The sequence below is a fragment of the Carassius auratus genome, chromosome 25 (assembly GCF_003368295.1).
Source record: "Carassius auratus strain Wakin chromosome 25, ASM336829v1, whole genome shotgun sequence".
Taxonomy (NCBI): domain Eukaryota; kingdom Metazoa; phylum Chordata; class Actinopteri; order Cypriniformes; family Cyprinidae; genus Carassius; species Carassius auratus.
Window position 1 is genome coordinate 1,940,775 of NC_039267.1, and position 26,690 is coordinate 1,967,464.

The following is a 26,690-nucleotide window of genomic DNA, read 5'->3' on the forward strand; positions in this document are numbered from 1 at the left end:
TGGAGTTATGAGAAGTGCTCCTGAATGATTAATATCTGATCAGATGCAGACGAGACGCCAGCAGATTCCTGAAGACTGCTTCAGAGGAGTTTCATTCATTTGCACTCGATCATTCCTCATCAAGTCAGTTTTTCATCCGAAATGTGCTTCGGCTGATATTCCACATCACATCATATATTACAACCAATATCAATAACATCAACACACTTTTAGATTCATGCTGAAGGAGGTTCAGGACGTACAGTTCACTTCAAATTAATTCATTTAGGCTTGGTGTTCATAATAAATATATCAGTCATACTTGTTTTAAACATGTTTTCATTAATGTTCTATTCTGGATACAGTTATGTTGAATTAATTTGTTGTGGCATGAGAGTTACTACAACATGTTTAAATAAAAACATATATATATATATATATATACCAGTGCATTTTTTTCTCCTCAAAAATTAGACTTTTTATTGAAAAAAGGGCAATTACAACTTTTTTTCTTGCAACTTGTCTTTGTTGTTGTTTTGTTTTTTAATGAAAGATCTCAGAACTATGACATCTAAATATAAACTTGCAATTACAAGAAAAAAGATTGAAACATAGAGACAATTGAATGTAAAAAGTCAAAATTGTGGATATAAAAAAATTTTATGTGAACTGTACGATAAAATATCACAACTAAAGTTTTACTGAGCTCCTCTGATTAGTCCTGATCAGAGTGGAATTATTGATATTATTATTGATGATGTTGGACTGAGGCTTTGGTTTGATGTGACTCTCGTTCACATTTAAACTGAATTCTGATGAATGCAGTATTTCTTGATCAAATAAGTACAGCCTTGGTGAACAGAAGAGATTAAATCCTTCTCATCCTGAACTTTTGAAAGACAGTTCGTAAACATATGCTCAGTTTTCTCATCTTTCGCTGACGGTGCTGTATTGAAGGTGTGTGTTTCTGTGTGTTTTTCTCAGACGAGTCGTCAGGATTCGGGCCTGTGTTCGAGGAGCAGCCCGTCGACACCATTTACCCTGAAGAGTCTTCAGAAGACAAGATCATCATGAGCTGCAGGACACGAGCAAACCCAGCGGCCACGTACAGGTCACACACACACACACACACACTGAGACACACACACACACACACACACACACACACACACCCACACACTGAGACACACACACACAAACACACACTGAGACACACACTCACACACACACACACACACACCCACACACTGACACACACACACTGACACACACACACACACACCCACACACTGACACACACACACACACTGAGACACACAGACACACACACACACACACACACACACACACACCCACACACTGACACACACACACTGAGACACACACACACACACCCACACACTGACACACACACACACACTGAGACACACAGACACACACACACACACACACACACACACACACACACACTGAGACACACAGACACACACACACACACTGAGACACACACATAAAGTCAAGTCAAGTTGAACTTTGTAGTCATTCCACAAAATGTTGTGTGTTGCGTGTTTTCTGATGGTGTGTGTTGTCAGGTGGAGGCTGGACAACACAGAGGTTGTTATTGGAAGTGATGATCACTACAGCCTGATGGGAGGAAACCTCGTCATCAACTTCCCCGACAAGAGCAAGCATGCTGGGAACTACTCGTGTGTGGCCAGCAATGAGTTCGGGACGCTCGTCAGTCAGAGAGCCTCTGTTCAGTTCGGATGTGAGTCGCTCTATTAAAGCTGCCCTGAACGGCCTTGAACACACACACACACACACACACACAGAGAGAGCTGGTTTTGTTCTGCGCTTGATGGATATTAATTTCTGCTGTCAGACGTCTGAAGGGTTTGTGTGGTTTCTGCTGAATTATGACTCTAAAGTGTCCTCTGTGCAGTTTTACTGCTATTATGTGTGAAACTGATGTGCCAGTTAATTAATTTCTATATGTGGTGTTCTCCTGTTTTCAATTATATTAGGCATCATTTTTATTCAGAAATTGCATTAATAGACATTTTCAAAAAGTTGCTCAAGGATAAATTATATATGTATTTTTTTTTTACAGAATATGTAACTTATAATAATGTTGCTTCTTGTTATTTTTTTTATATGTATTTATATACAGTGTTATCCACAATTTATTCAGTATTATTGTCATCATAATTATTTAATATTCTATTGCTCCTGAGGTCATTACTACACAGATCTAAAACTGAAGCTCATTCTCCGTCTCCATGTTTTAGACCTGGACATGTTTTCCTCGGACGAGCGGGAGGCGGTCTATGTGAAGGAGGGGCAGGGGGCGGTGCTTCTGTGTGCTCCGCCTCCACACTTCCCAGGTCACCATGACAACTGATTCTGTTATCTGTCAGTCATTTCTGCATCTGACTGACTCTGTTGCATCATTTCCTGTGTGTTCTCTACAGAGGATCTGTCCTTCCGCTGGATGCTCAATGAGTTTCCTGAGTTCATTCCTCTGGACAAGCGGCGCTTCGTGTCTCAGACCACCGGGAACCTCTACATCTCCACCGTACGAGCGTCAGACAGCGGGAACTACTCCTGCTTCGTCTCCAGTCCCTCCATCGCCAAGAGCGTCTTCAGCAAGTTCATCCCGCTGGTGCCCATCGCCGAGCGTGAGTCTGTGTTCATCATTAAACTAGTACACAGTTAGCTTTAGATTTATGAGTCATTTCTGGATTTAAGCATAAACTCACTTTTTTTTCTGAAAACAAGACTTTACATCTTGAGTCATTTTGCATTTCAAGTAAATGTGTATTGGTTTATGAACCTTTAGATCAATCAATCAATCAATCAATCAAAAGTTTTTACTCTTTTCACGTTCGCTGCTTTGCTTTAATTCCACATAAACATTTAATATCTAATCCATATCTCAGTGCATGCTCGTGATTCATACGTGTTTGTGTAATATTAGAGTTGTTTGTGACTGTCACAGCATCATGAGCGTGTTGAGAGCAGATAAACAAACAGGAAAGACTGGCTCATTCTGCTGGAAGAGATTCATGAGGAGCTCAGTCATTCACTGCCGTCTCATATCTGCTCTCTGTCAGGTTCTCTGAGGAAATATCCCGCTGATATCAAAGTCAAATCTCCAGACACGTACACGCTGCTGGGGCAGAACATCACGCTGGAGTGCTTCGCTCTGGGAAAGTAAGAAAAACGCCACACAGATGACTTCTCAGTGTTTGCAAGGCAGCATTTCAGTCGTTTCCTCAAACACTTCTTCATTCAGCACAATTTTCTGCAAAAATTTCAGTTTGAATTGATTACCATCCAGATTTCACTCAAACTCATTTCAGCTCTATGTGCGCTGTATGTGCGCTCTGCCTGCGCTCTTTATAAACTCTTTAAAGCTTACTTTTTTAAAGTACAAATGGAGAAAATCTTCTATTAACTGACAATGACACAATGTTCAGTATTTAGTAAAGTATATCATATTTGCATCATATCTGAATTACCATGCAATGTATTTCTTGGATGTATTTTCATACTAAATTCTGATGATTATATTTCTTAAAGAACAAAGATACTTTGCATGCTTTTTTATAGCATTTATTTGCATACTGAATTATGATTACATTTATTAAAAGTACAAAGAAAATCTGTTATTGACATTTTGCATATGCTGTCACAATTGGATATCTGTCTAGTTGTTTCCATTGTTTAGTCTCAATAAGTGTTCATTTGGGAAGTTTAAGGTCTGAAAATGACATATCTCATAGTACAATAAAATCATGAATAAATCATAAACAACAGTGTATTTCATGCACTGATCAGTTTGGTTTTATGTTGCTTCTTCAAGAATGATGGAATGAAAAGAAAATCGAGCATCGCGTTAGTTCAGTCAGGCCACGTTAGTCACGCAAACAATCAGGGACATCAATGTCATATTTGCAGTTAATAATTGTTGTGTCTTGTATTTCTATGTATTTTTTGCTGATGAACACAATGTGGGTAAAGTTTTTGTAACATTGATTATTGATAGTGTGTGTGTGTGTGTGTGTGTGTGTGTATGTGTGTGTTTGTGTGTGTGTTCATACATGTGTGTGTGTGTGTGTATGTGTGTGCATCCATGTGTATGTGTGTGTGTGGGTGTCTCTCTCTCTCTGTGTGTGTGTGTGTGTGTGTTTCTGTGTGTGTGTTCATACATGCGTGTGTGTTTGTGTGTGTGTGTGTGTGTGTGTTTCTGTGTGTGTGTTCATACATGCGTGTGTGTTTGTGTGTGTGTGTGTGTGTGTTTCTGTGTGTGTGTTCATACATGCGTGTGTGTGTGTGTGTGTGTGTGTGTGTGTGTGTTCAGCCCCATCCCTCAGATCCGATGGAGGAAGGTGGATGGTGATCTGCCGGTCCAGCGCCACAACATCAGTATGTCAGGAAGTCTCCTTCATCTTTATGACATCCAGTATGAGGACGAGGGTTTATATGAGTGTGAGGCCGACAACTCCAAAGGCAAAGACAGACACAAAGTGCATCTGTATGTGGAGGGTGAGAGTCACATGATCTTATGAACATTACTCAGAAGAGCAATGCCATGTGCCTACACATCTATATAAAATAGAGTGCACACAAAAACATTTAAAATAACAACAGAAATGCTGGTTTGATGGTCACATTAACAGATTCAGTTGACCATAAGTAATGTTTCACCTATATGTCCACTAACTCTTTTTAGAGTGTTAGTACAGTATTAGTAGACTGGTAGGGTTAGAAAAACCTGAAATGTACTTGCAAAGTTACTTACAGTCAGCAGAATATCTGTTGGGAAATCATCACAATGAAGAGTTAGCAGATACGAAGCAGCCAATCCTACTAATACTCTAATGAGAGTTACTGTACAGTCAACAGAATGCTCAGAAAGGGACCATCAGAATAAAGTGTTATCAAATTGCTTATTGTGTGATGTTTGTCTCTGTGTAGGAGCTCCTGAATGGCTGGAGAAGATCAGCAGCTCGGAGAGAGACATCGGAGGAGATTACATCATGTCCTGTCTGGCCAGCGGGAAACCCAAACCACACGTGCACTTCCTGAAGAACGGACGAATGGTATCGCTGATTTATCATTTATTTAGAGGTTTATAACATTTGAACAGTTCATGCGTTCAAACCCATTCCTTTGTACTCTTGAGCTACAGGAACAGCACACTCTGCTTATTTTGATGTCAGTTAAATAGCAAACATTGTCCCACTCAGTTGACATGCATTAGCAGACTCCTCCACTCAGCAGTGCTTGTAAACAGATGCACAGGTCAGTGTAATGAAGGAGTGTGTTGTGACTGTGTCCCCGTCTGGAGCGAGGTCTTCCCATCATCAATCAATCAATCACCTTTATTTATATAGTGCTTTAAACAAAATACATTGCGCCAAAGCACTGAACAACATTCATTTGGAAAACAGTGTCTCAATAATGCAAAATGATAGTTAAAGGCAGTTCATCATTGAATTCATTGATGTCATCTCTGTTCAGTTGAAATAGTGTCTGTTTTAATTTGCAATCAAGTCAACGATATCGCTGTAGATGAAGTGACCCCAACTAAGCAAGCCAGAGGCGACAGCGGCAAGGAACCGAAACTCCATCGGTGACAGAATGGAGAAAAAAACCTTGGGAGAAACCAGGCTCAGTTGGGGGGCCAGATCTCCTCTGACCAGACGAAACCAGTAGTTCAATTCCAGGCTGCAGCAAAGTCAGATTGTGCAGAAGAATCATCTGTTTCCTGTGGTCTTGTCCTGGTGCTCCTCTGAGACAAGGTCTTTACAGGGGATCTGTATCTGGGGCTCTAGTTGTCCTGGTCTCCGCTGTCTTTCAGGGCAGTAGAGGTCCTTTCTAGGTGCTGATCCACCATCTGGTCTGGATACGTACTGGATCCAGGTGACTGCAGTGACCCTCTGATCTGGACACAGACTGGATCTGGTGGCCACGGTGACCTCGGAACAAGAGAGAAACAGACAAATATTAGCGTAGATGCCATTCTTCTAATGATGTAGAAAGTACGGTGTTATGTGAAGTGTTCCGGTTCCAGTTTACCTAATTAATGCAGCCTAAAAATCCTTTAACGGATTTGGATATTAAAAGCATATTAGTATGTTATGTGTATGCCAGGTTAAAGAGATGGGTCTTTAATCTAGATTTAAACTGCAAGAGTGTGTCTGCCTCCCGAACAATGTTAGGTAGGTTATTCCAGAGTTTAGGCGCCAAATAGGAAAAGGATCTGCCGCCCGCAGTTGATTTTGATATTCTAGGTATTATCAAATTGCCTGAGTTTTGAGAACGTAGCGGACGTAGAGGAGTATAATGTAAAAGGAGCTCATTCAAATACTGAGGTGCTAAACCATTCAGGGCTTTATAAGTAATAAGCAATATTTTAAAATCTATACGATGTTTGATAGGGAGCCAGTGCAGTGTGGACAGGACCGGGCTAATATGGTCATACTTCCTGGTTCTAGTAAGAACTCTTGCTGCTGCATTTTGGACTAGCTGTAGTTTGTTTACCAAGCGTGCAGAACAACCACCCAATAAAGCATTACAGTAGTCTAACCTTGAAGTCATAAATGCATGGATTAACATTTCTGCATTTGACATTGAGAGCATAGGCCGTAATTTAGATATATTTTTGAGATGGAAAAATGCAGTTTTACAAATGCTAGAAACGTGGCTTTCTAAGGAAAGATTGCGATCAAGTAGCACACCTAGGTTCCTAACTGATGACGAAGAATTGACAGAGCAACCATCAAGTCTTAGACAGTGTTCTAGGTTATTACAAGTAGAGTTTTTGGGCCCTATGATTAACACCTCTGTTTTTTCTGAATTTAGCAGTAAGAAATTACTCGTCACCCAGTTTTTTACATCGACTATGCATTCCATTAGTTTTTCAAATTGGTGTGTTTCACCGGGCTGCGAGGAAATATAGAGCTGCGTATCATCAGCATAACAGTGAAAGCTAACACCATGTTTCCTGATGATATCTCCCAAGGGTAACATATAAAGCGTGAAGAGTAGCGGCCCTAGAACTGAGCCTTGAGGTACTCCATACTGCACTTGTGATCGATATGATACATCTTCATTCACTGCTACGAACTGATGGCGGTCATATAAGTATGATTTAAACCATGCTAATGCACTTCCACTGATGCCAACAAAGTGTTCAAGTCTATGCAAAAGAATGTTGTGGTCAATTGTGTCAAACTCAGCACTAAGATCCAATAAAACTAATAGAGAGATACACCCACGATCAGATGATAAGAGCAGATCATTTGTAACTCTAAGGAGAGCAGTCTCAGTACTATGATACGGTCTAAATCCTGACTGGAAATCCTCACATATACCATTTTCTCTAAGAAGGAATATAATTGTGAGGATACCACCTTTTCTAGTATCTTGGACAGAAAAGAGAGATTCGAGATTGGTCTATAATTAACTAGTTCTCTGGGGTCAAGTTGTGGCTTTTTTATGAGAGGCTTAATAACAGCCAGTTTGAAGGTTTTGGGGACATGTCCTAATAACAATGAGGAATTAATAATAGTCAGAAGAGGACCTATGACTTCTGGAAGCACCTCTTTTAAGAGCTTAGATGGTATAGGGTCTAACATACATGTTGTAAGTTTAGATGATTTAACAAGTTTATACAATTCTTCCTCTCCTATAGTAGAGAATGAGTGGAACTGTTCCTCAGGGGGTCTATAGTGCACTGTCTGATGCGAAACTGTAGCTGACGGCTGAATGGTTGCAATTTTATCTCTAATAGTATCGATTTTAGAAGTAAAGTAGTTCATAAAGTCATTACTGCTGTGGTGTTGGGAAATGTCAACACTTGTTGAGGCTTTATTTTTCGTTAATTTAGCCACTGTATTGAATAAATACCTGGGGTTATGTTTGTTTTCTTCTAAAAGAGAAGAAAAGTAATCAGATCTAGCAGTTTTTAATGCTTTTCGGTAGGATATGCTACTTTCCCGCCAAGCAATACGAAATACCTCTAGTTTTGTTTTCCTCCAGCTGCGCTCCATTTTTCGGGCTGCTCTCTTTAGGGTGCGAGTATGCTCATTATACCATGGTGTCAAACTGTTTTCCTTAACCTTTCTTAAGCGTAAAGGAGCAACTGTATTTAAAGTGCTAGAAAAGAGAGAGTCCATAGTTTCTGTTACATCATCAAGTTGTTCTGAGGTTTTGGATATGCTAAGGAATTCGGATACATCAGGAAGATAACTTAAAAAGCTGTCTTTTGTGGTAGAAGTGATGGTTCTTCGATACTTGTAACAAGAAGTAGAATTTACAATTTTGGCTATATGAAGTTTACACAGAACTAAATAATGATCTGAGATATCATCACTTGGCTGAATAATTTCAACACTATCAACATCAATTCCATGTGACAGTATTACATCTAGAGTATGATTTCGACAATGAGTAGGTCCTGAAACGTGTTGTCTAACACCAATAGAGTTCAGAATGTCTATAAATGCTGATCCCAATACATCTTTTTCATTATCGACATGGATATTAAAATCACCAACTATTAAGACTTTATCTGCAGCCAGAACTAACTCGGATGTAAAATCACCAAACTCTTTAATAAAGTCTGTATGGTGCCCTGGTGGCCTGTATACAGTAGCCAGTACAAACATAACAGGGGATTTATCATTAACATTGGTTTCTTTGGATAATGTTATATGAAGCACCATTACTTCAAACGAGTTATACTTGAAGCCTGCCCTCTGAGAAATCCTGAAAACGTTATTATAAATTGAAGCAACACCTCCCCCTTTGCCTTTTAGACGCGGCTCGTGTTTATAACAATAATCTTGGGGGGTGGACTCATTTAAAATAATGTAATCATCAGGTTTTAGCCAGGTTTCTGTCAAGCAGAGCACATCTATATTATGATCAGTTATCATATTATTTACAAAAAGTGTTTTCGTAGAAATGGATCTGATATTCAATAAGCCAATCTTTATCATTTGTTTATCCATATTGCATTTGTTTTTTATTTGTTGAACCTCAATTAAATTGTTAACCTTAACTTGGTTTGGACGTTTTTTGTATTTTCTAGTTCGTGGAACAGACACAGTCTCTATAGTGTGATATCTAGGTGAAAGAGTCTCTATGTGCTGAGAATTAACTGACCTCTGTGACGGGAGGCAGCTAGCAGACGGTCGGTTTAGCCAGTCTGTCTGCTTCCTGACCTGGGCCCCAGTTAGTCAAGTATAAACACTAAGACTATTTGCCATATTTCTAGACAGAAGAGTGGCGCCACCCCAGGAGGGATGAAGACCATCTCTTTTAAACAGGTCAGGTCTGCCCCAAAAGCTCGTCCAATTGTCTATATAACCTATGTTATTCTGTGGGCACCACTTAGACATCCAGCCATTGAGTGATGACAATCTGCTATGCATCTCGTCACCACGGTAAGCAGGGAGGGGACCAGAGCATATTACAGTGTCTGACATCGTGCTTGCAAGTTCACACACCTCTTTAAAGTTATTTTTAGTGATCTCCGACTGGCGAAGTCGAACATCATTAGCGCCGGCATGAATAACAATCTTACTGTATTTACGTTTAGCATTAGCCAGCACTTTTAAATTTGCCAAGATGTCAGGCGCTCTGGCTCCCGGTAAACATTTGACTATGGTGGCTGGTGTCTCTATATTCACGTTCCGTACAATAGAATCGCCAATAACTAGAGCACTTTCATCAGGTTTCTCAGTGGGTGCATCACTGAGTGGGGAGAACCTGTTTAATGTTTTGATCGGAACAGAAGAGCGGTGTTTTGACCCACGACTACGCTGCCTCACCGTCACCCAGTTGCCCTGCTGCAGGGGCTCTGCTGGAACCGGACAATGTACAGGAATCCCTGAGCTAGACGCATCCAAAGCCATATCTAGAGCCCTAACATTCTTACTGTCCTCAATTAAAGTTTGGATGCGTGTCTCTAATTCTGAAATCTTCGCTGTCAGCCTAACTGTTTCCCTGCATTTATCACATGTGAATCCCTCATCAGCGACAGAGATAGATAAACTGTACATGTGGCAAGAGGTGCAAATAACAATTGTAGGAGAAGCCATTACTCACCGTGCTTGATGAAATATTCTTACTGCGGCTGTTTGACGAACTTGTGGAAAACTGCAGCGTGAGAGAGGAGAGGAGAGGAGAAAAGAAAACGCTAATGACAAGCTAACGAGTGCTAACGCTTTGCAGGTGTGCTGCAGTCACGGAAGAGTGAACGATCAAAGTTAATCTGATAAGATTGATCGGTAATATCAGAAATATGGTGTGAATTAAGTTATATTTTACAATTAAAAAACAAACAAACAGACAGTGATAGTAAGAAAGATTATAGAGAAAAAATATAAAATAAAAACAGCTACATGGAGCTATGATTAGCTACAGAAGGCCAACAGGAAGTAGAGAAAACACTGTCCAACAGCGACCAACAATCATGCTTCTGGTTACATAACAGTCTCGCTATTAAAAGTGCCAAACAGCACACGCGCTCTCCAGTTTGAGATTGTTCAAGTATAGGTCTTGAGGAGCCGTTGAGGAGCCGTTCGTGCACCAGTAAACAGTCTGATTGACGTTCGACTCAGCCTATCGACTAACACTTTTATTGCTCTCCTCTGAACTATTGGACATAAGTTAACAGTACGCCTATGGACGTATCCGTGTATTTATTAGGCAGGGTCAAAAGCAGAACATATGCTTAGTTTACGTGTGGCAAGACAAAGGGTAAAATTGTTGAACAGTACAAAGTAAAGCGGGACAGGTGGTGACTCTATTAGTGCCAGTTATTCAGCCAATAAAGTGTACGCCTCTGTATTTCAAAATTGTGTCTAGTACTATATAAATTACAACAGTTACAACCTGACCGACCACGACCCGATTATCATTACAAATATTTTTGGATGACTCGTAACCGCAGGCACCCGCTGATTTTGGATCAACCCGCGCATCACTGGTAGAAATATGACTGTGGATGATTTCTGATGAAAGCAGTCTTGGGTTCTGACGGATGAATCTGTTCTCTTCCTTCAGTACGCCAAGAACCACGAGTTGCGTTTCACAGACCTGACATTTGATGATTCAGGGATGTATCAGTGTATCGCTGAGAACCGTCACGGCACGATATACGCCAACGCCGAGCTGCGGGTGTTCGGTGAGGAATCATGGTTTGGTATCAATACTAGCTGGAAAACCTGGTCTCACAGGGTTGAAGATCTTGAGGAACACTGCTAGTTCTTCCACTGAATGTGTTGTTTTCCAGCCGGCGCTCCTTCATTTGAGAGGAACCCAGTGAAACCCAAACTTCTGGGGGCCAAAACGGGCGCGTGGTGATTGACTGCAAACCCCGAGCAGCGCCCCGGCCGAGCATCTCCTGGAGCAAAGGAAGTGAGCTCCTGCACAACTCCAGCAGGTCAGAGGTCACGCAGAGGTCATCTCACACATCCCTTTACCCTTTGTCACACTCAGTCTGTCTTTCACGATTGCAGGATCTTCATTCGGCCGGACGGGAGTCTAGAGCTTCTGAACATCACCAGATCAGACGAAGGTGAATACACCTGTTCAGCAGAGAACGAGCGCGGCCGAGCGAACAGCAGCGGATCTCTGTCAGTCACCGGTACGACACACAAACAGATCCGATGAACCGATGGTCCTCAGCAGAAGGGAGATTCAGAGGATAATGAGTGTCTCTCTCCTCAGACGCCACGAAGATCTCTCTGGCCCTGTCCAGCGCTGACATCAGCGTAGGCCAGAGTACCAGGATGCAGTGCGCCGCATCACATGACCCCAGCCTCGACCTCAGCTTCATCTGGTCCCTCGACACACACCTCATCGACTTCGACCGAGACAGAGAGCACTACGAGAACAAAATGGTCAGTTCAGGCTTCAGCTGTTTAATACTGATGACAAACATCTGATCATTATTTATTCAGTGTTAATGAATCCAGACTCTTCATTAATAATACCATTGTGGATGCCTAAACACCAAAAACAATTATAATGACAACTATTAATGATTACTATGATAACAATGAAAGGTAACCGTAATGCTACCTATGAAAACTGTAATGTAAATACAATTAGTATAATGAGACTACTGTATAACAGTAAAGAGTTATTGCTCTTTTGTTGGTTCTGGATAAAAGCTTCATCTTAATGACTAACCCTAACGGCTGTAGTTATCATTAGTCATTGCTGATGCTGTGTCTGGTGTGTTGTGCTAGTGTAGTAATTGAGCTGATTGTTGCTCAGGTTGTTAATCAGGATGGGACGTCCAGCTCAGAGCTGTTGATCAGTAACACACAGCTGAGACACGCCGGACGTTACAGCTGTACAGCACAGACGCCGGTGGACAACATCACGGCCTCCGCGCAGCTGCTGGTCAGAGGTCAGACACACATCTCATCTTCAGATAAACCTCTGTCTCTGTGAGCTGTGAGTGACACCGCTGCTCATGTACCTGTGTCTCAGAGTCTGTACATCACCAGATCCTGTGTCTCCTCATCCTCAGGTCCTCCTGGTCCTCCTGTAGGTGTGCGTGTGGACGAGGTGATGACCAGCAGTGTGAGGGTCACCTGGAGTCACGGCACAGATAACTTGAGTCCCATCTCCAAATACAGCGTCCAGTACAGAGACGTGCGAGCGCAGCAGGACTGGAGAGACGCCTCCACCTGTGAGTACATCACCACATTCACTGTAGGACGATACATCAGTGTGTCTAATTACACTGCTGACACACCAATCTTCACATGTAGAACTGTAACACACTGACTCCCCACAGGTGCTTAATTAACACCAGCCAGTCATGCTTGAGATCAGACCTGTAAACACACATCTACACAACTACACAAGACTGATGTGTCTCTTCTCTCTGGCTCTGTGTAATATACTGTATTCACAAACACAAGAGAGCTTCAGGTTATGAATAACTGTGTGCATGTGATGTATCCAAATTATCGTGTTATGGCAAAGATGTTTGCAACGTGAGACAAATGTTTGCTTTTGAGAGGTGTTTGTGATATTTTGAATGCAGTGCTTTATTTTATAAGAGATGTGTGTTTTATATTTTGTGAGTGCAATTCTCGGATGTGTGTGTAAAGTTTTGTAAAAAAAAAAAAAAAAAAAAAGAGGCAAAGTTTTGATAATGTAAGCAGTTGAAATAACTGTAATATAGTAATATTTGAGGGGATTATTTGATCTGATGATCATCTGTTAATAAAGTGTGACTAGACTACATCAGTAGTTTAGATCTAAACCAGTATCACTGAGTCTGTGTGTCTTCAGCTCCAGTGGATGTGGAGGGATCTGCAGACATGGTCAGCGTGGTCAATCTGACGCCCTGGACAGAGTATGAGTTCAGGGTCATCGCCACCAACACACTGGGCACCGGACCCCCCAGTGACCCCTCGCCCAGAATCACCACCAGAGAAACCAGTGAGCTCCTTCTGTCCTTCTGAGGATTTATTTTTATGATTAAAAAATAGATGTCTCAAAAATACTTTTGTAAAATATATTTATGCTCGTTAGCACATCTCACACTTTTAGGGCTAAATTCTGCTAATTAACAACACACTGTAAATACACTAGATATAATTTGGATAACAATAAAATACAGCCCAGCGGGTGCAGAGCAAAAGTTAAGAGACCAAATAGTCTGAATTTGATGAATTAGAGAAGCCCCTCACTTCACTCTGCAGCCAGGAATACTGACAACCTTTCTATGGTAAAATCAAGGGTTATTAATATATTTTATTTTAAAGCATTCCAGCCTAATATTGATGCTGTTTTATTACAGAAATATACAGTAGGTTTCATAAATCTGGACTATTTTGGGTTACAAGTTAAAATAAATCAGTTCTGTTAATTCAAATTTACTGGTAATTCTCAGATTGTTTGTTCTTACACGTTTCATATAATGATATATTCAGATAAAGTTATCATGAATACTGAAATGCATCACACTGGTTTTCATGAATAATTAATGTATGATATGATATTTTAAAGACTTTCTTATATTTTTAATTAGTAAAAAGGGGGCTGAATGTAGTAAAAACCGTTACTGCTGTGTGTGTGCCCTTGGACGGGTGAAATGCAGAGCACAAACCCAGAGTAAAAGATATTTGGCAAATGTTACATCCCATCCTTTTCCTTTCCCTTAGTTGAAAATGATCAGAAGTCATGTTTAATAAGCTTACACTGCATCAGGTCTAAATGGAGCTTGAATCAAAATGTGCATGCGATTTTTTTACGTTATGTCAATCGTCAGTAGACCTTTTGCTGATAGTGATCTGATTAAACCATAAACACTAAGTATTAAACAGCAGTGTGTTAGTTCTCCAGCAGCATTCTGGGAAACCACTGGACTCCTCTAGAACACCATAGTACCTGTAATAGCATAGCAATGCCTTAGCGTGTATATATACTGTCATGTCTCTCTGTAGGGCCGGTTGTGTCTCCGTCAGACATCGCTGGAGGAGGAGAAGCCAGTCGTGAGCTCACCATCACATGGACGGTGCAGTGCTCACGTTTATCACATTAAGAACAAATCACAATCCAAACACCAGCAAGATGCAATTCTCTCTTTTAATTTCCATTTCAGAGTGATCTAAACTGCACATTTAAGTGTTTATTTTGTTGCACTTTATCTATTTGCTTTGGTCAAAACCAAGAACTGTTTTGATGTGGTTTGTGTCTACAGCCGGTCCAGCCACAGTACTACTACGGCAGTAATTTTGGCTACATCATCGCCTTCAAGCCTCATAATGACCCCGAGTGGATGAGGGTGACGGTGACAGATCCACAGGCACGAAAGTATGTCCACAAAGACCCGAAAATCCCCCCGTCCACCAGGTTTGAGGTGAAGATGAAGGTCTTCAACAGTCAGGGTGAAGGGCCGTTCAGTGTCAGCTCCTTCATCTACTCCTCTCAGGATGGTGAGGGACACACCGCTGCAGATTTACAGGTTAAACCACCTGAACTAGTGATCTCACTGATGTGTTTCCATCTCAGTTCCTGCAGAAGCTCCCAGCATCATCGAGGCGAGGACGCTGTCCCGCCACAGAAGCCGTCGTGTCCTGGATACCTCTACAGCTGCAGACGGTTGAAGGATACCAGGTACCACCAGACTAACCTCAGAACCAGCCAATCACTCCACACTGACCTCAGAACCAGCCAATCACTCCACACTGACCTCAGAACCAGCCAATCACACGAGACAGAGCTCAGAACCTCAGAACCAGCCAATCACATCAGACTAACCTCAGAACCAGCCAATCACATCAGATTGACCTCAGAACCAGCCAATCACTCCACACTGACCTCAGAACCAGCCAATCACACGAGACAGAGCTCAGAACCTCAGAACCAGCCAATCACATCAGACTAACCTCAGAACCAGCCAATCACACCAGACTGACCTCAGAACCAGCCAATCGCACTAACCTCAGAACCAGCCAATCACATCAGACTGACCTCAGAACCAGCCAATCACACCAAACTGACCTCAGAACCAGCCAATCACACCAGACTGACCTCAGAACCAGCCAATCGCACTAACCTCAGAACCAGCCAATCACATCAGACTGACCTCAGAACCAGCCAATCACACCAAACTGACCTCAGAACCAGCCAATCGCACTAACCTCAGAACCAGCCAATCACATCAGACTGACCTCAGAACCAGCCAATCACACCAGACTAACCTCAGAACCAGCCAATCACACCAAACTGACCTCAGAACCAGCCAATCGCACTAACCTCAGAACCAGCCAATCACACCAAACTGACCTCAGAACCAGCCAATCACACCAGACTAACCTCAGAACCAGCCTATCACACTAACCTCAGAACCAGCCAATCACACCAAACTGACCTCAGAACCAGCCAATCACATCAGACTGACCTCAGAACCAGCCAATCACATCAGACTGACCTCAGAACCAGCCAATCACACCAGACTGACCTCAGAACCAGCCAATCGCACTAACCTCAGAACCAGCCAATCACATCAGACTGACCTCAGAACCAGCCAATCACACCAAACTGACCTCAGAACCAGCCAATCGCACTAACCTCAGAACCAGCCAATCACATCAGACTGACCTCAGAACCAGCCAATCACACCAGACTAACCTCAGAACCAGCCAATCACACCAAACTGACCTCAGAACCAGCCAATCGCACTAACCTCAGAACCAGCCAATCACACCAAACTGACCTCAGAACCAGCCAATCACACCAGACTAACCTCAGAACCAGCCTATCACACTAACCTCAGAACCAGCCAATCACACCAAACTGACCTCAGAACCAGCCAATCACATCAGACTGACCTCAGAACCAGCCAATCACATCAGACTGACCTCAGAACCAGCCAATCACACCAAACTGACCTCAGAACCAGCCAATCGCACCAGACTAACCTCAGAACCAGCCAATCACATCAGACTGACCTCAGAACCAGCCAATCACATCAGACTGACCTCAGAACCAGCCAATCACACCAAACTGACCTCAGAACCAGCCAATCACATCAGACTAACCTCAGAACCAGCCAATCACATCAGATTGACCTCAGAACCAGCCGATCGCATCAGACTGACCTCAGAACCAGCCAATCGCATCACACTAACCTCAGAGCCAGCCAATCACACCAGACTGACATCAGAACCAGCCAATCGCACTAACCTCAGAACCAGCCAATCACATCAGACTGACCTCAGAACCAGCCAATCACATCAGACTGACCTCAGAACCAGCCAATCACACCAAACTGACCTCAGAACCAGCCAATCACATCACACTAACCTCAGAACCAGCCAATCACACCAAACTGACCTCAGAACCAGCCAATCGCACCAGACTAACCTCAGAACCAGCCAATCACACTAACCTCAGAACCAGCCAATCACATCAGACTGACCTCAGAACCAGCCAATCACATCAGACTGACCTCAGAACCAGCCAATCACACCAAACTGACCTCAGAACCAGCCAATCACATCAGACCTTAATCAGAACCAGCCAATCACATCAGACCTTCCTCAGAACCAGCCAATAGTGGGGTGGGGGTTTGCATCAAGCCAATATTTATTGTGTAAAAAATATGTATTATTATATTTTTATTGTTGTTATACAGAAAGGGTCAATTAATACTAAAACAAATAAAAAAATTCTAATAAAATATCTAAACCTTAAAACTTTTTATTTCAGCTTAAGGCAACATTTCTCATTTTCATTTGGTTTGTATTTGATGTACTAAAATAACTAAAACTAAGTGAACTTCAACTAACATTTAAATAAAATGTAAACTAATAAAAAAAAATATAAAACAACAAAATGATAAAAAAATTAAACCAAAAAGACAAATTTTAATTTAAAACTAAAAGTAAAACTGTGGTAGTATGTTAGTTTGTGGGCTGTGGTCTCTCAGGTCCGGTACTGGAGGGAGTCGGTGGAGAACGAGGCGTCTGCGCAGCGTGTTCTGGTGTCCAGTGGAGAAAACCACACGCGTCTGGACAACATGAAGCCCAGCTCACATTACCTGATCGAGGTGCGGGCGTACAATGGTGCTGGATACGGACCGTCCAGCCAGCGCCGCAAGATCCACACCAGGAGAGCACGTGAGTCTCACAGGAGGCAGAGGAACCAGAGATTTTAGGATGCATTCTACTGTGTTAGGAGAAAAGAATACAACAATTAATGTGATGTTAAAGAAGAAATAATTGTAATTTATATTACTCTTATTTTCTGATCTGATTGTGTTTTTCTCAGCTCCTAGTCGGCCTCCTAAAATCATCGGCACGAAGTTGAGCTACAGCGGCACAAACATCAACATCGCCTGGGAGCAGGTGGAGCCGCTGGCCAACGAGTCGACGGTGGAGGGGTATAAGGTCAGATAAACACCGAAAACTGAAGGGTTAACCCTTTACCTGCTGCATTTGATTTAGTGTGCTTGTCTTACTGGATTCATGGAGTTAAAATGTAACATGCATATGAAGAGCTCTTTAAATATGAGCTGAAGTTTTGGATGAGTTTCTGTGTCTCTCTGCTGCTGCATGTGTCAAACTCAAGACTACTTGAGTTTCTACTCAGCCGTCATTGAGTCTGTACTGTGTACTTCTATAACTGTCTGGTTTGGCTCAGCAACAAAATCGGACATCAGAAGACTACAGAGAACTGTTCGGACTGCCGAAAGGATTATTGGTGCTCCCCTGCCCACCCTTCAAGAACTGTATACATCCAGAGTGAGGAAAAGGGCTCATAAAATCACTCTGGATCCCTCACATCCAAGTCACCCCATTTTTGAACTTTTGCCATCTGGCCGGCGTCTCAGAGCCGCAAACACCAGAACAGCAAGGCACAAAAACAGTTTCTTCCCCCAGGCAATCTACCTCATGAACAGTTAAATGTTCCCCACTTATGCTTATGCAAACAAAAGTGCAACGTCCTTATATTTATTTGTTACCCCTCCATCCTAGTACATCCCTGCATCTTTTTCAATCCTATTCCATTATCATTTATAGCACAATTGTTTATACACTTATTTATTTGACTACCTTTTTTTTTTTTTTTTTTTTTTTTTTTTTTTTTTTTTTTTTTTTTTTGTCTGTGTGTTGGTGTCTCTGTGTACTGGAAGCTTATGTCACTAAAACAAATTCCTTGTATGCGCAAACATACTTGGCAATAAAGCTCTTTCTGATTCTGATTCTTTCTGATTCTGAAGACATGATGAGCTTAATGATGTTTAATTAGTGCTGGCAGCTGATTCACAGCAGTGAGAGATGATTAACATCCTCTGGATGAGTGAGTGTGTGAGTGATTATTGAGTCAATGTGTGCTTCAAGAAACAAAGAGAAAAAATAGATGTAGTGATTTGACTGACATTATCAGCCTGTTCACATCCAGCCGCTGTTGTTTGACCTTTGACCCTATGATGTCATCAGAAATCAATATATACAGTGCACATCCTCAAAGATAATATAGTAGAATATGATTATCTGGGTGTAGATCACTTTGGAAACCATGTCTATATCAAGCATTTTATAAAGTAACGTGTTCCCTATGACAATTACATCATCAGTTTTTATTATTTATTTCTCAGGTTAAAGGATCACTTACCCCATGTCATTTCAAACCCATAAAAGCTCAGTTTGTCTTCGGAACACAGTTTAAGATATTTTGGATGAAAACCTGATGGCTTGCGACTGTCCCACAGACTTATAAAGACTCTAAGACTTATAAATACGGCAATGTTTCGAATATAATGTGCTGCTAGTGTAGTCATCTGTCTGGGTTCACATTGGACAGTCCAATTTTGAAGCACCATGCTGTTTTACCAAATAAACTCCATACTAGTACACAGTATTACTCTTAATATTTTTATCATATCTATTTTATGGCAGAATAAGCATGTGCTTCATTCTTAAATGACTCGGTTAAATTAGTAAATCAGGGATTCACATCAAAGATACTGTGTGATTTGGCAACACTAAGTGGTGGTTATATTTCATAGTTCTATATTCAGTATATTTTGGACTCAAAACATTAATCTGATAACGTTATACGTGTGATTATAACTGCAGTGTAAATGCATTGATTGCATCTCTGAGCTGCATTAAACAGTAAATCAATCTAAATGCACATCTGATGCAGCTTCTGTGCCACTTCTGCAGTGCAAAGCTGGATGTTGTTAATATCGATTAATCTGACTGGTATCAGTGGCTTAACATTCCAACTGCATATATTGAGTAAGATGAAGGATTTTGTCCTTATGAAGGTACAAATGCCCCCGAAGATAAGTTTAAGGGGGTAAATATCGCTCTTTAATGGAAAAGTTATTTTCTGTTCCTGGTATAGCATTATTTTCACTGAATCCTCCTTTCTTGTGTTATAGAAATGTGTGGGTTGTGTGTAAATCTGGTGGGCTCTGTCAGTTCTTGATGTGGTGCTGTTCTCACTCAGGTCCTGTACAGGCCGGAGGGGCAGCCCAGCGGGTCGCTGTACACCACAGTGAAGCAGTCCATCGATCTGCCCATGAAGAAGGGTGATTACCTGGTGGAGGTGCGTGCGTACAGCGAGGGAGGAGACGGAGCCGTCGCACAAGTGCGCATCGCAGGTCAGAACACATCTACATTAGTGCTTTTCAAGTGACTTACAAATTAATTATTTTGTTGTTATATTTCTATGTCTTTATGCATTTGTCAGATTCAGATGATTTTATTCAGAGCAAATCACATTTCATTAAAAAAGGGATTTGATCTGTGCAAAGCACTGCTCACACGAAGCAACTCATGAACGTCCAGCAGATGGAGCTGATGCTCCAGAAACATACAGGATTTAGTGTGAATGAACATCATCCTGATAGAAGATAAAGTACAAGTGACCACATGATCATGCATAATGAAGATAGCAACAAAAAAAATTAGTTGGTAGTTTGTAATGAAAGTTCATCAAAGTGAGAAACACAAGACTGTCATGATTTTTACATTTAGATTAAGTTATGTTACGGTCCATTAAGTATTGTTCTTGTTCTCATCATCCACGATTCACAAAAGACAAACAAGGAAAAGACAATAAAGCAACATTGGGAAATCAACTAAATCCTTCTTGACACATTTACAGTTATTCTTTTTTCAGAAGCTTTTCTGCACAATGACTTACAAATGAGGAAATTCATGAGCAGTTTTTCATTCTATTTATATATGTATTGATGCAGATTCTATCAGATTTTATTAGTGCAAACGCTGCTCACATGAAGTCAATGATGATGAGATGCACTGTCATGATATACTCCTGAATGACCAGTAGAGGGAGACATCTCTCAGGAAAACACACAGATCACGTGACTTCAGATGATGTTTGGGTTTAATCCTGGTACAAATGCAATACAAATAACCACACGATCAGAAATAGTTCAGATAGCCATAAAGTAGATGTTTGATTATTTAAAGTATTGTGACTCCATCAAATTGAGAAACATGGCTATTATAGTATTTACATTTACATTTACATTTGATTATATGTTATTGTCCTTTAAGTATTTTTCTTGCAAATAATACACAAATAATAATAAATAACAATGATATGACAATACAATACATATAACAATTTTTTACAAATAAAGCTAAATTTAAAATAGAAATTAAAACAGACTTTTTTTAAACACAATATCCCACTAGACAAATTTCTGGTGATTCATATTGCAGATGATTTTTGTCCAAAGTAACATACAAATGAGGAAAACCAGAAGCAGTTTTTGAGGTATTTAGCACTCAAGCTCCATGTGCAATCGTTCATTTTCTTAATTTCTCTCTGGAAGTCACCTTTATTTATATAGTGCTTTAAACAAAATACATTGCGCCAAAGCACTGAACAACATTCATTTGGGAAACAGTGTCTCAATAATGCAAAATGATAGTTAAAGGCAGTTCATCATTGAATTCATTGATGTCATCTCTGTTCAGTTGAAATAGTGTCTGTTTTAATTTGCAATCAAGTCAATGATATCGCTGTAGATGAAGTGACCCCAACTAAGCAAGCCAGAGGCGACAGCGGCAAGGAACCGAAACTCCATCGGTGACAGAATGGAGAAAAAAACCTTGGGAGAAACCAGGCTCAGTTGGGGTCAGTTCTCCTCTGACCAGACGAAACCAGTAGTTCAATTCCAGGCTGCAGCAAAGTCAGATTGTGCAGAAGAATCATCTGTTTCCTGTGGTCTTGTCCTGGTGCTCCTCTGAGACAAGGTCTTTACAGGGGATCTGTATCTGGGGCTCTAGTTGTCCTGGTCTCCGCTGTCTTTCAGGGCAGTAGAGGTCCTTTCTAGGTGCTGATCCACCATCTGGTCTGGATACGTACTGGATCCGGGCGACTGCAGTGACCCTCTGATCTGGACACAGACTGGATCTGGTGGCTACGGTGACCTCGGAACAAGAGAGAAACAGACTAATATTAGCGTAGATGCCATTCTTCTAATGATGTAGCAAGTACGGTGTTATGTGAAGTGTTTCCGGCTCCGGTTCACCTAATTAATGCAGCCTAAAAATCCTTTAACGGATTTGGATATTAAAAGCATATTAGTATGTTATGTGTATGCCAGGTTAAAGAGATGGGTCTTTAATCTAGATTTAAACTGGAAGTCTGTGGGAGCCCATAAAAGTGTTTGCAGTAGTTATGAAGTCTGGCACACAGATAGTGGACAGTATCAACATTAACCACAGTAAATCTGGAGTCTCTAACTCAAACCCTTTAGTGCCACCACCATCTCAAAGTTGCACTAATGTTTATGCTGATAACTTCTCAAGCATGAGGGTTAGAAACTCCACGTTTTCTAACTCATCTTAGACAGTAAATCTGAATTTCAACAGATTTTTGACAGACCCAGTCCTTCTCTTATAGCACATCAATACATTTGGCAAAGAGGACGCCCAAATGGACATGAGGCTATATCTCCACAACGCTTTGTTGTAGTCACACCAAATTTGGTACACGCTATATTTACCAAGACCTGAGGATTCATGAGCAGTTTCAGCACAGCACCAACTACTGGTCAAGAGATATGAGTAATGGTCATCTTTACCTGTAACGTCTGAACAGCTTGGCCAAAACACAAGTTGTGTCTCTTTTGGTTCAGAGTAAAGACAAAAACACAAAAGTCAAGTCAAGTCATCTTGATAGTGCTTTATACAAAGACAATAGTGCATCATTCAGCTTAATTAAGTTCAAGATTTGTTCTCAGTCGATGGCGTCCGTCAGTGCCGTCATATCGATAAATTACTGAGTTACGTGTCTTTCAGATCCAAACTGATCAAGCCAAAATGTATTACTAAAAGCCACTAATGGTGTGTCAGTGAGTAAAATAAGAGTTTTGTGCTGTTTTTGCAGGTGCGGCCGGTCTGGCGTCTCCATCTCTCGGCTTCTTCTGGCTGCTCCTCACGGTTCTGTTGGGTTTGATTCTCTGAATGTAGTTTCATCCTGATTTAATAAAGCTGAACTCTCACAGGAGGAGACCCACCAATATTCAGAGTCCATGAGGCTCTGACTGGACATTCAGGACAGAGCGTGTGTTTAATGTCTGAACAGTTCAATATGCCTTACAACATCTCACAGTCTGATCTCTCACTGAGCGCTGATTGGTCCACACGGAGCGGAAACAGGAAGTGCTGCTTTGAGACTTCCTGTGTCTTTTGCTGACAGATCAGTGTCTCATGTTTGTCTTTATATCATTGTCAGATCAGTGGCTTTCTCTTATTTCTGTGGACGGATACAGTCAAAGCAAACCAACAATTCACATTCGACTCCATTCAGCATCCATTCACTTATAGAGGATTATTATATATGCAATAATTTATAGGATATCTGTCTATTCAACATTGCTTTTTATATTAGCATATCAGCGATAGAGTTTTGTTTTAAAATGAGGATATAATTTGAATATCTGTATTTAGTTCATGTGAGGAACATCAGCGGCTGAATGAAACGGATGTTTGTGTTTGGGTTTGTGTTCATTTACAAGCTTCAGTCTCAGAAATGTTATGAAATATGATCAGCTGATAAACAAACAAATACAGCGAAAGCATTTGAGTTTTAGTGCGATTTAGTGTGATTTCACACTGAATGTGTCTAGTGAACACCAGTGCTGGGTAGTGACTGATTACATATAATCTAGATTACGTAATCAGATTTCATGTAGTACTTGTAGTTAGATTACATTACTGCTACAGTTTTGTAATCCGTAACAGACTAGAGTTTGTAAGTAATCTAGCCAGCACTGGTGAACACAGACTCATTGAGTTATTAATGCATCAGATTCAGTTACATGGTGAAAGTTTCACAAACACTAATTACATTCATTAATAACCACATAACTAATGATTCTTGAGCACAAAACTGCTTTTGTTTTGACTGTATCATTCAGATCTGTGTGTCATTGGCAGGTGAATTGTGCTGAATGTCATTTAACATTTTTATTTTCATAATAATGTTTGTTGCAGTTGCCAACTTTAAATGATGATATTCAGACAGTTTCATCTATTTCTGTGACTTTCATAGTGCAGTGTTTGCTCGAATATATGATTTATATTCGGTTAACTCATGAATCTGTATGTTTATAAATAGATCATATGATCTGCCATTCATCTGATGATCTCTAGATTGTTTTATTGATCAGGATTTGAAAGTTTTACTCATCTTTGAGAAACTCCATCAGGGTCAGATTGTTTGTAATGAAGCAGAGCAGTGATTTGATGTGTTTGAGCTGAAGTTTCTCCTCATTTAAACCACCACTAAGTGCTTTTGCTCCTGATGTTCATCTGTGTGAGAGAGTTTTGCCAAATGCATGAATGCCTTGAGCTTTAGCGGCCTGCAGTTATTCAGAGGCCAGATGCATGATGGGATTGAATGGACTGATCGTCATACTCGCTGGTTCAGTTCAACGATAGGTCCGACTCTTTAACTAGACTAACCTGTCAGTTATTACCTGCTTCATTCATCTCAGTCTTCAATTAAACTTTATAGAGACCAAACTAACTCGTCTGCTGTCTGTTTCTGGCTCTTGAAGATTCTTCACGTCTGCTTCATGTCTCTTTCATCATCATCTTTATATTTCCAACAGTATGGCCTTCATTCTAGATGATACATTTACAAATATGAAGCATTAGAGATAGAAACTGTGTGAGAAAATGAATACCAGACTAAAATAAATCTCATGATTATGAATCCAAGCTACAATAAAACTATAAACAGAGGCTTATCTTTGTGAAAGAGAGTGAGATTAAATGGAAGATATCTGAAGAAATATGGAACTTGAAAACATTAAATGAACAATTTGATGAACAACTAAAAAATAGTCAAGTCAAGTCACCTTTATTTATATAGCGCTTTAAACAAAATACATTGGGTCAAAGCAACTGAACAACATTCATTAGGATGTCAATAATTCATTAGGATGTCAACAGTGTCAATAATGCAAACTGATAGTTAAAGCCGATCAAGACATTCTGTGAGCTGGGTCATTTGCAGTGACAGCTCAGAAAATGCGTGACGTGAAGCGGTGATCTCCTCCTGCTGTCTACCCAGCAGCGTGCCTTGCTGTCTGAGGATACGGAGGACATCCATCTCCTCTGCTGAGTCCATAATGGTCAGTAGATTCTGTCAGGTGCGAAGAGAGAGGACTCAAACGCAGAGGATAAAGTGAAACAGTTTATTTGAACAACCGTGAATCCAAAAATAATCCAATGTGTGAAGACAAACACACAAACAAAAACCCAAGTGTAACAACTCCAGAGCCGTCCGTACAGTCACCTGCGGACACAGGCTGTGGAGACCACCACTGGTGCAATGCCCAACGGGACGTGGAAAAATGAGACAGAGGATCTCAGGCACGCAACCAACGTAAGACTCCTCATCTAGACATCCTGAGCAACACAGTGGAAAACAGGTAAGAAAATAGACACACAGTACTGTCACAAAGTCAACACGAAATCTACTGATAACAAGGGACAGACACAGCAAGGAATATAAGGGAAAATGGGAACAAGCGACAGGTGAGAGCAATCAGCTTGTGATCTGCACACACCAGCGTGATGTATCAGTACTGATTGCCCAGGTCACGAGCTGCAGACAATGACAGGACACAGCATGGCCGCGGGAAGTGGGGGTGCTGGGGGTGCTGCAGCACCCCCTAGTGACGAGGGGGAGATTTAAAAAAAATGTAGGCCTATTAAAATATTTGTAACGCGATTGTAACATTTTTTTTTTTTTGGCAACAAGTGTGGGATCAGCTTTGACTAGCCAAGCAATTGTAAGTAGTACACTATAGTATTTTTTTAAGGTGGTGGGGATGGAGATGGAGAGTATTATTTCGTTCGTGTGTTCTTTGTGTAATGGTTGTGGAGAACTGTTAAATAACGTTTAAATAGTAGGGCTGGGTATCGATTCAGATGTTCCAGATCGATTCGATTTCGATTCACAAGCTCTCAAATCGATTCTATTTCGATTCTCGATTCGATTTTCTATTAGAGCTGTAATCGGGCCTTAAAAGTTAAGCCCGACATGTCCCGAGCCGACACGTACATTTTGATTGACAGCTTTTTAAAAGCCCGAACCCATTTACAACCCGACATTATTCAAATGTACGCAGCACACAGCTCTTTTGCCTTTTGTCAGGAATGAGTCATTTACACATAGTTTAACATAATTTATACATGACTAACGTAATAGGCCACTTGGAAGTTTGAACAAAGAAATAAAATAAGTCCTCTGTAACATCGTAACATCTCAGCACTCTATAAATAGCCCTAAGGTATAGGTTCATTTAGCATATAAATAGGCCAACGCACCAATAAAAACAAGTCTTTCTTAAAAAATTTAATTAAGATAAATTATAAATTAAGATGGGTATTCGGCAATAACGAAATGAATTAAGATAAAGGCTCTGCCGGATTTGCTTCGCCATAGCAGCTGACATAATAAAATAATAATGCCAACATTAGCTTATATAGCCTACTCTGTCTACATTATGCATTTAAGACTCAAGTAATATTTAGTTATTATTTGAAAAACATTTACTCACCAAGATTAGGTAAGGCCTAAGTGTTTTTGTGGAGGAAAATGATTGAATCCACTGTAGATGGCTTCAGCGCGCTCCTGCGCTCACTGATGGGGTG

At 40.9% G+C, this 26,690-nt stretch overlaps 1 protein-coding gene across 1 annotated transcript in view; it reads left to right on the plus strand.

Moving 5' to 3' along the window:
• LOC113042956 (contactin-1a-like) overlaps positions 1–24,548 on the plus strand; it is a 551,632-nt gene extending 527,084 nt beyond the window's left edge. Inside the window, 23 exon segments of the mRNA XM_026201995.1 lie at positions 964–1,090; positions 1,572–1,747; positions 2,268–2,363; positions 2,451–2,657; positions 3,093–3,192; positions 4,343–4,527; positions 4,960–5,084; positions 11,062–11,182; positions 11,291–11,344; positions 11,347–11,440; positions 11,517–11,644; positions 11,728–11,900; positions 12,280–12,415; positions 12,539–12,700; positions 13,312–13,461; positions 14,469–14,539; positions 14,726–14,960; positions 15,037–15,080; positions 15,082–15,141; positions 17,459–17,648; positions 17,800–17,918; positions 19,990–20,143; positions 22,909–24,548. Coding sequence (XP_026057780.1) covers positions 964–1,090; positions 1,572–1,747; positions 2,268–2,363; positions 2,451–2,657; positions 3,093–3,192; positions 4,343–4,527; positions 4,960–5,084; positions 11,062–11,182; positions 11,291–11,344; positions 11,347–11,440; positions 11,517–11,644; positions 11,728–11,900; positions 12,280–12,415; positions 12,539–12,700; positions 13,312–13,461; positions 14,469–14,539; positions 14,726–14,960; positions 15,037–15,080; positions 15,082–15,141; positions 17,459–17,648; positions 17,800–17,918; positions 19,990–20,143; positions 22,909–22,985 — 2,984 coding nt within the window. The 3' untranslated portion in view covers positions 22,986–24,548.
• Positions 24,549–26,690: the final 2,142 nt, after the last annotated feature.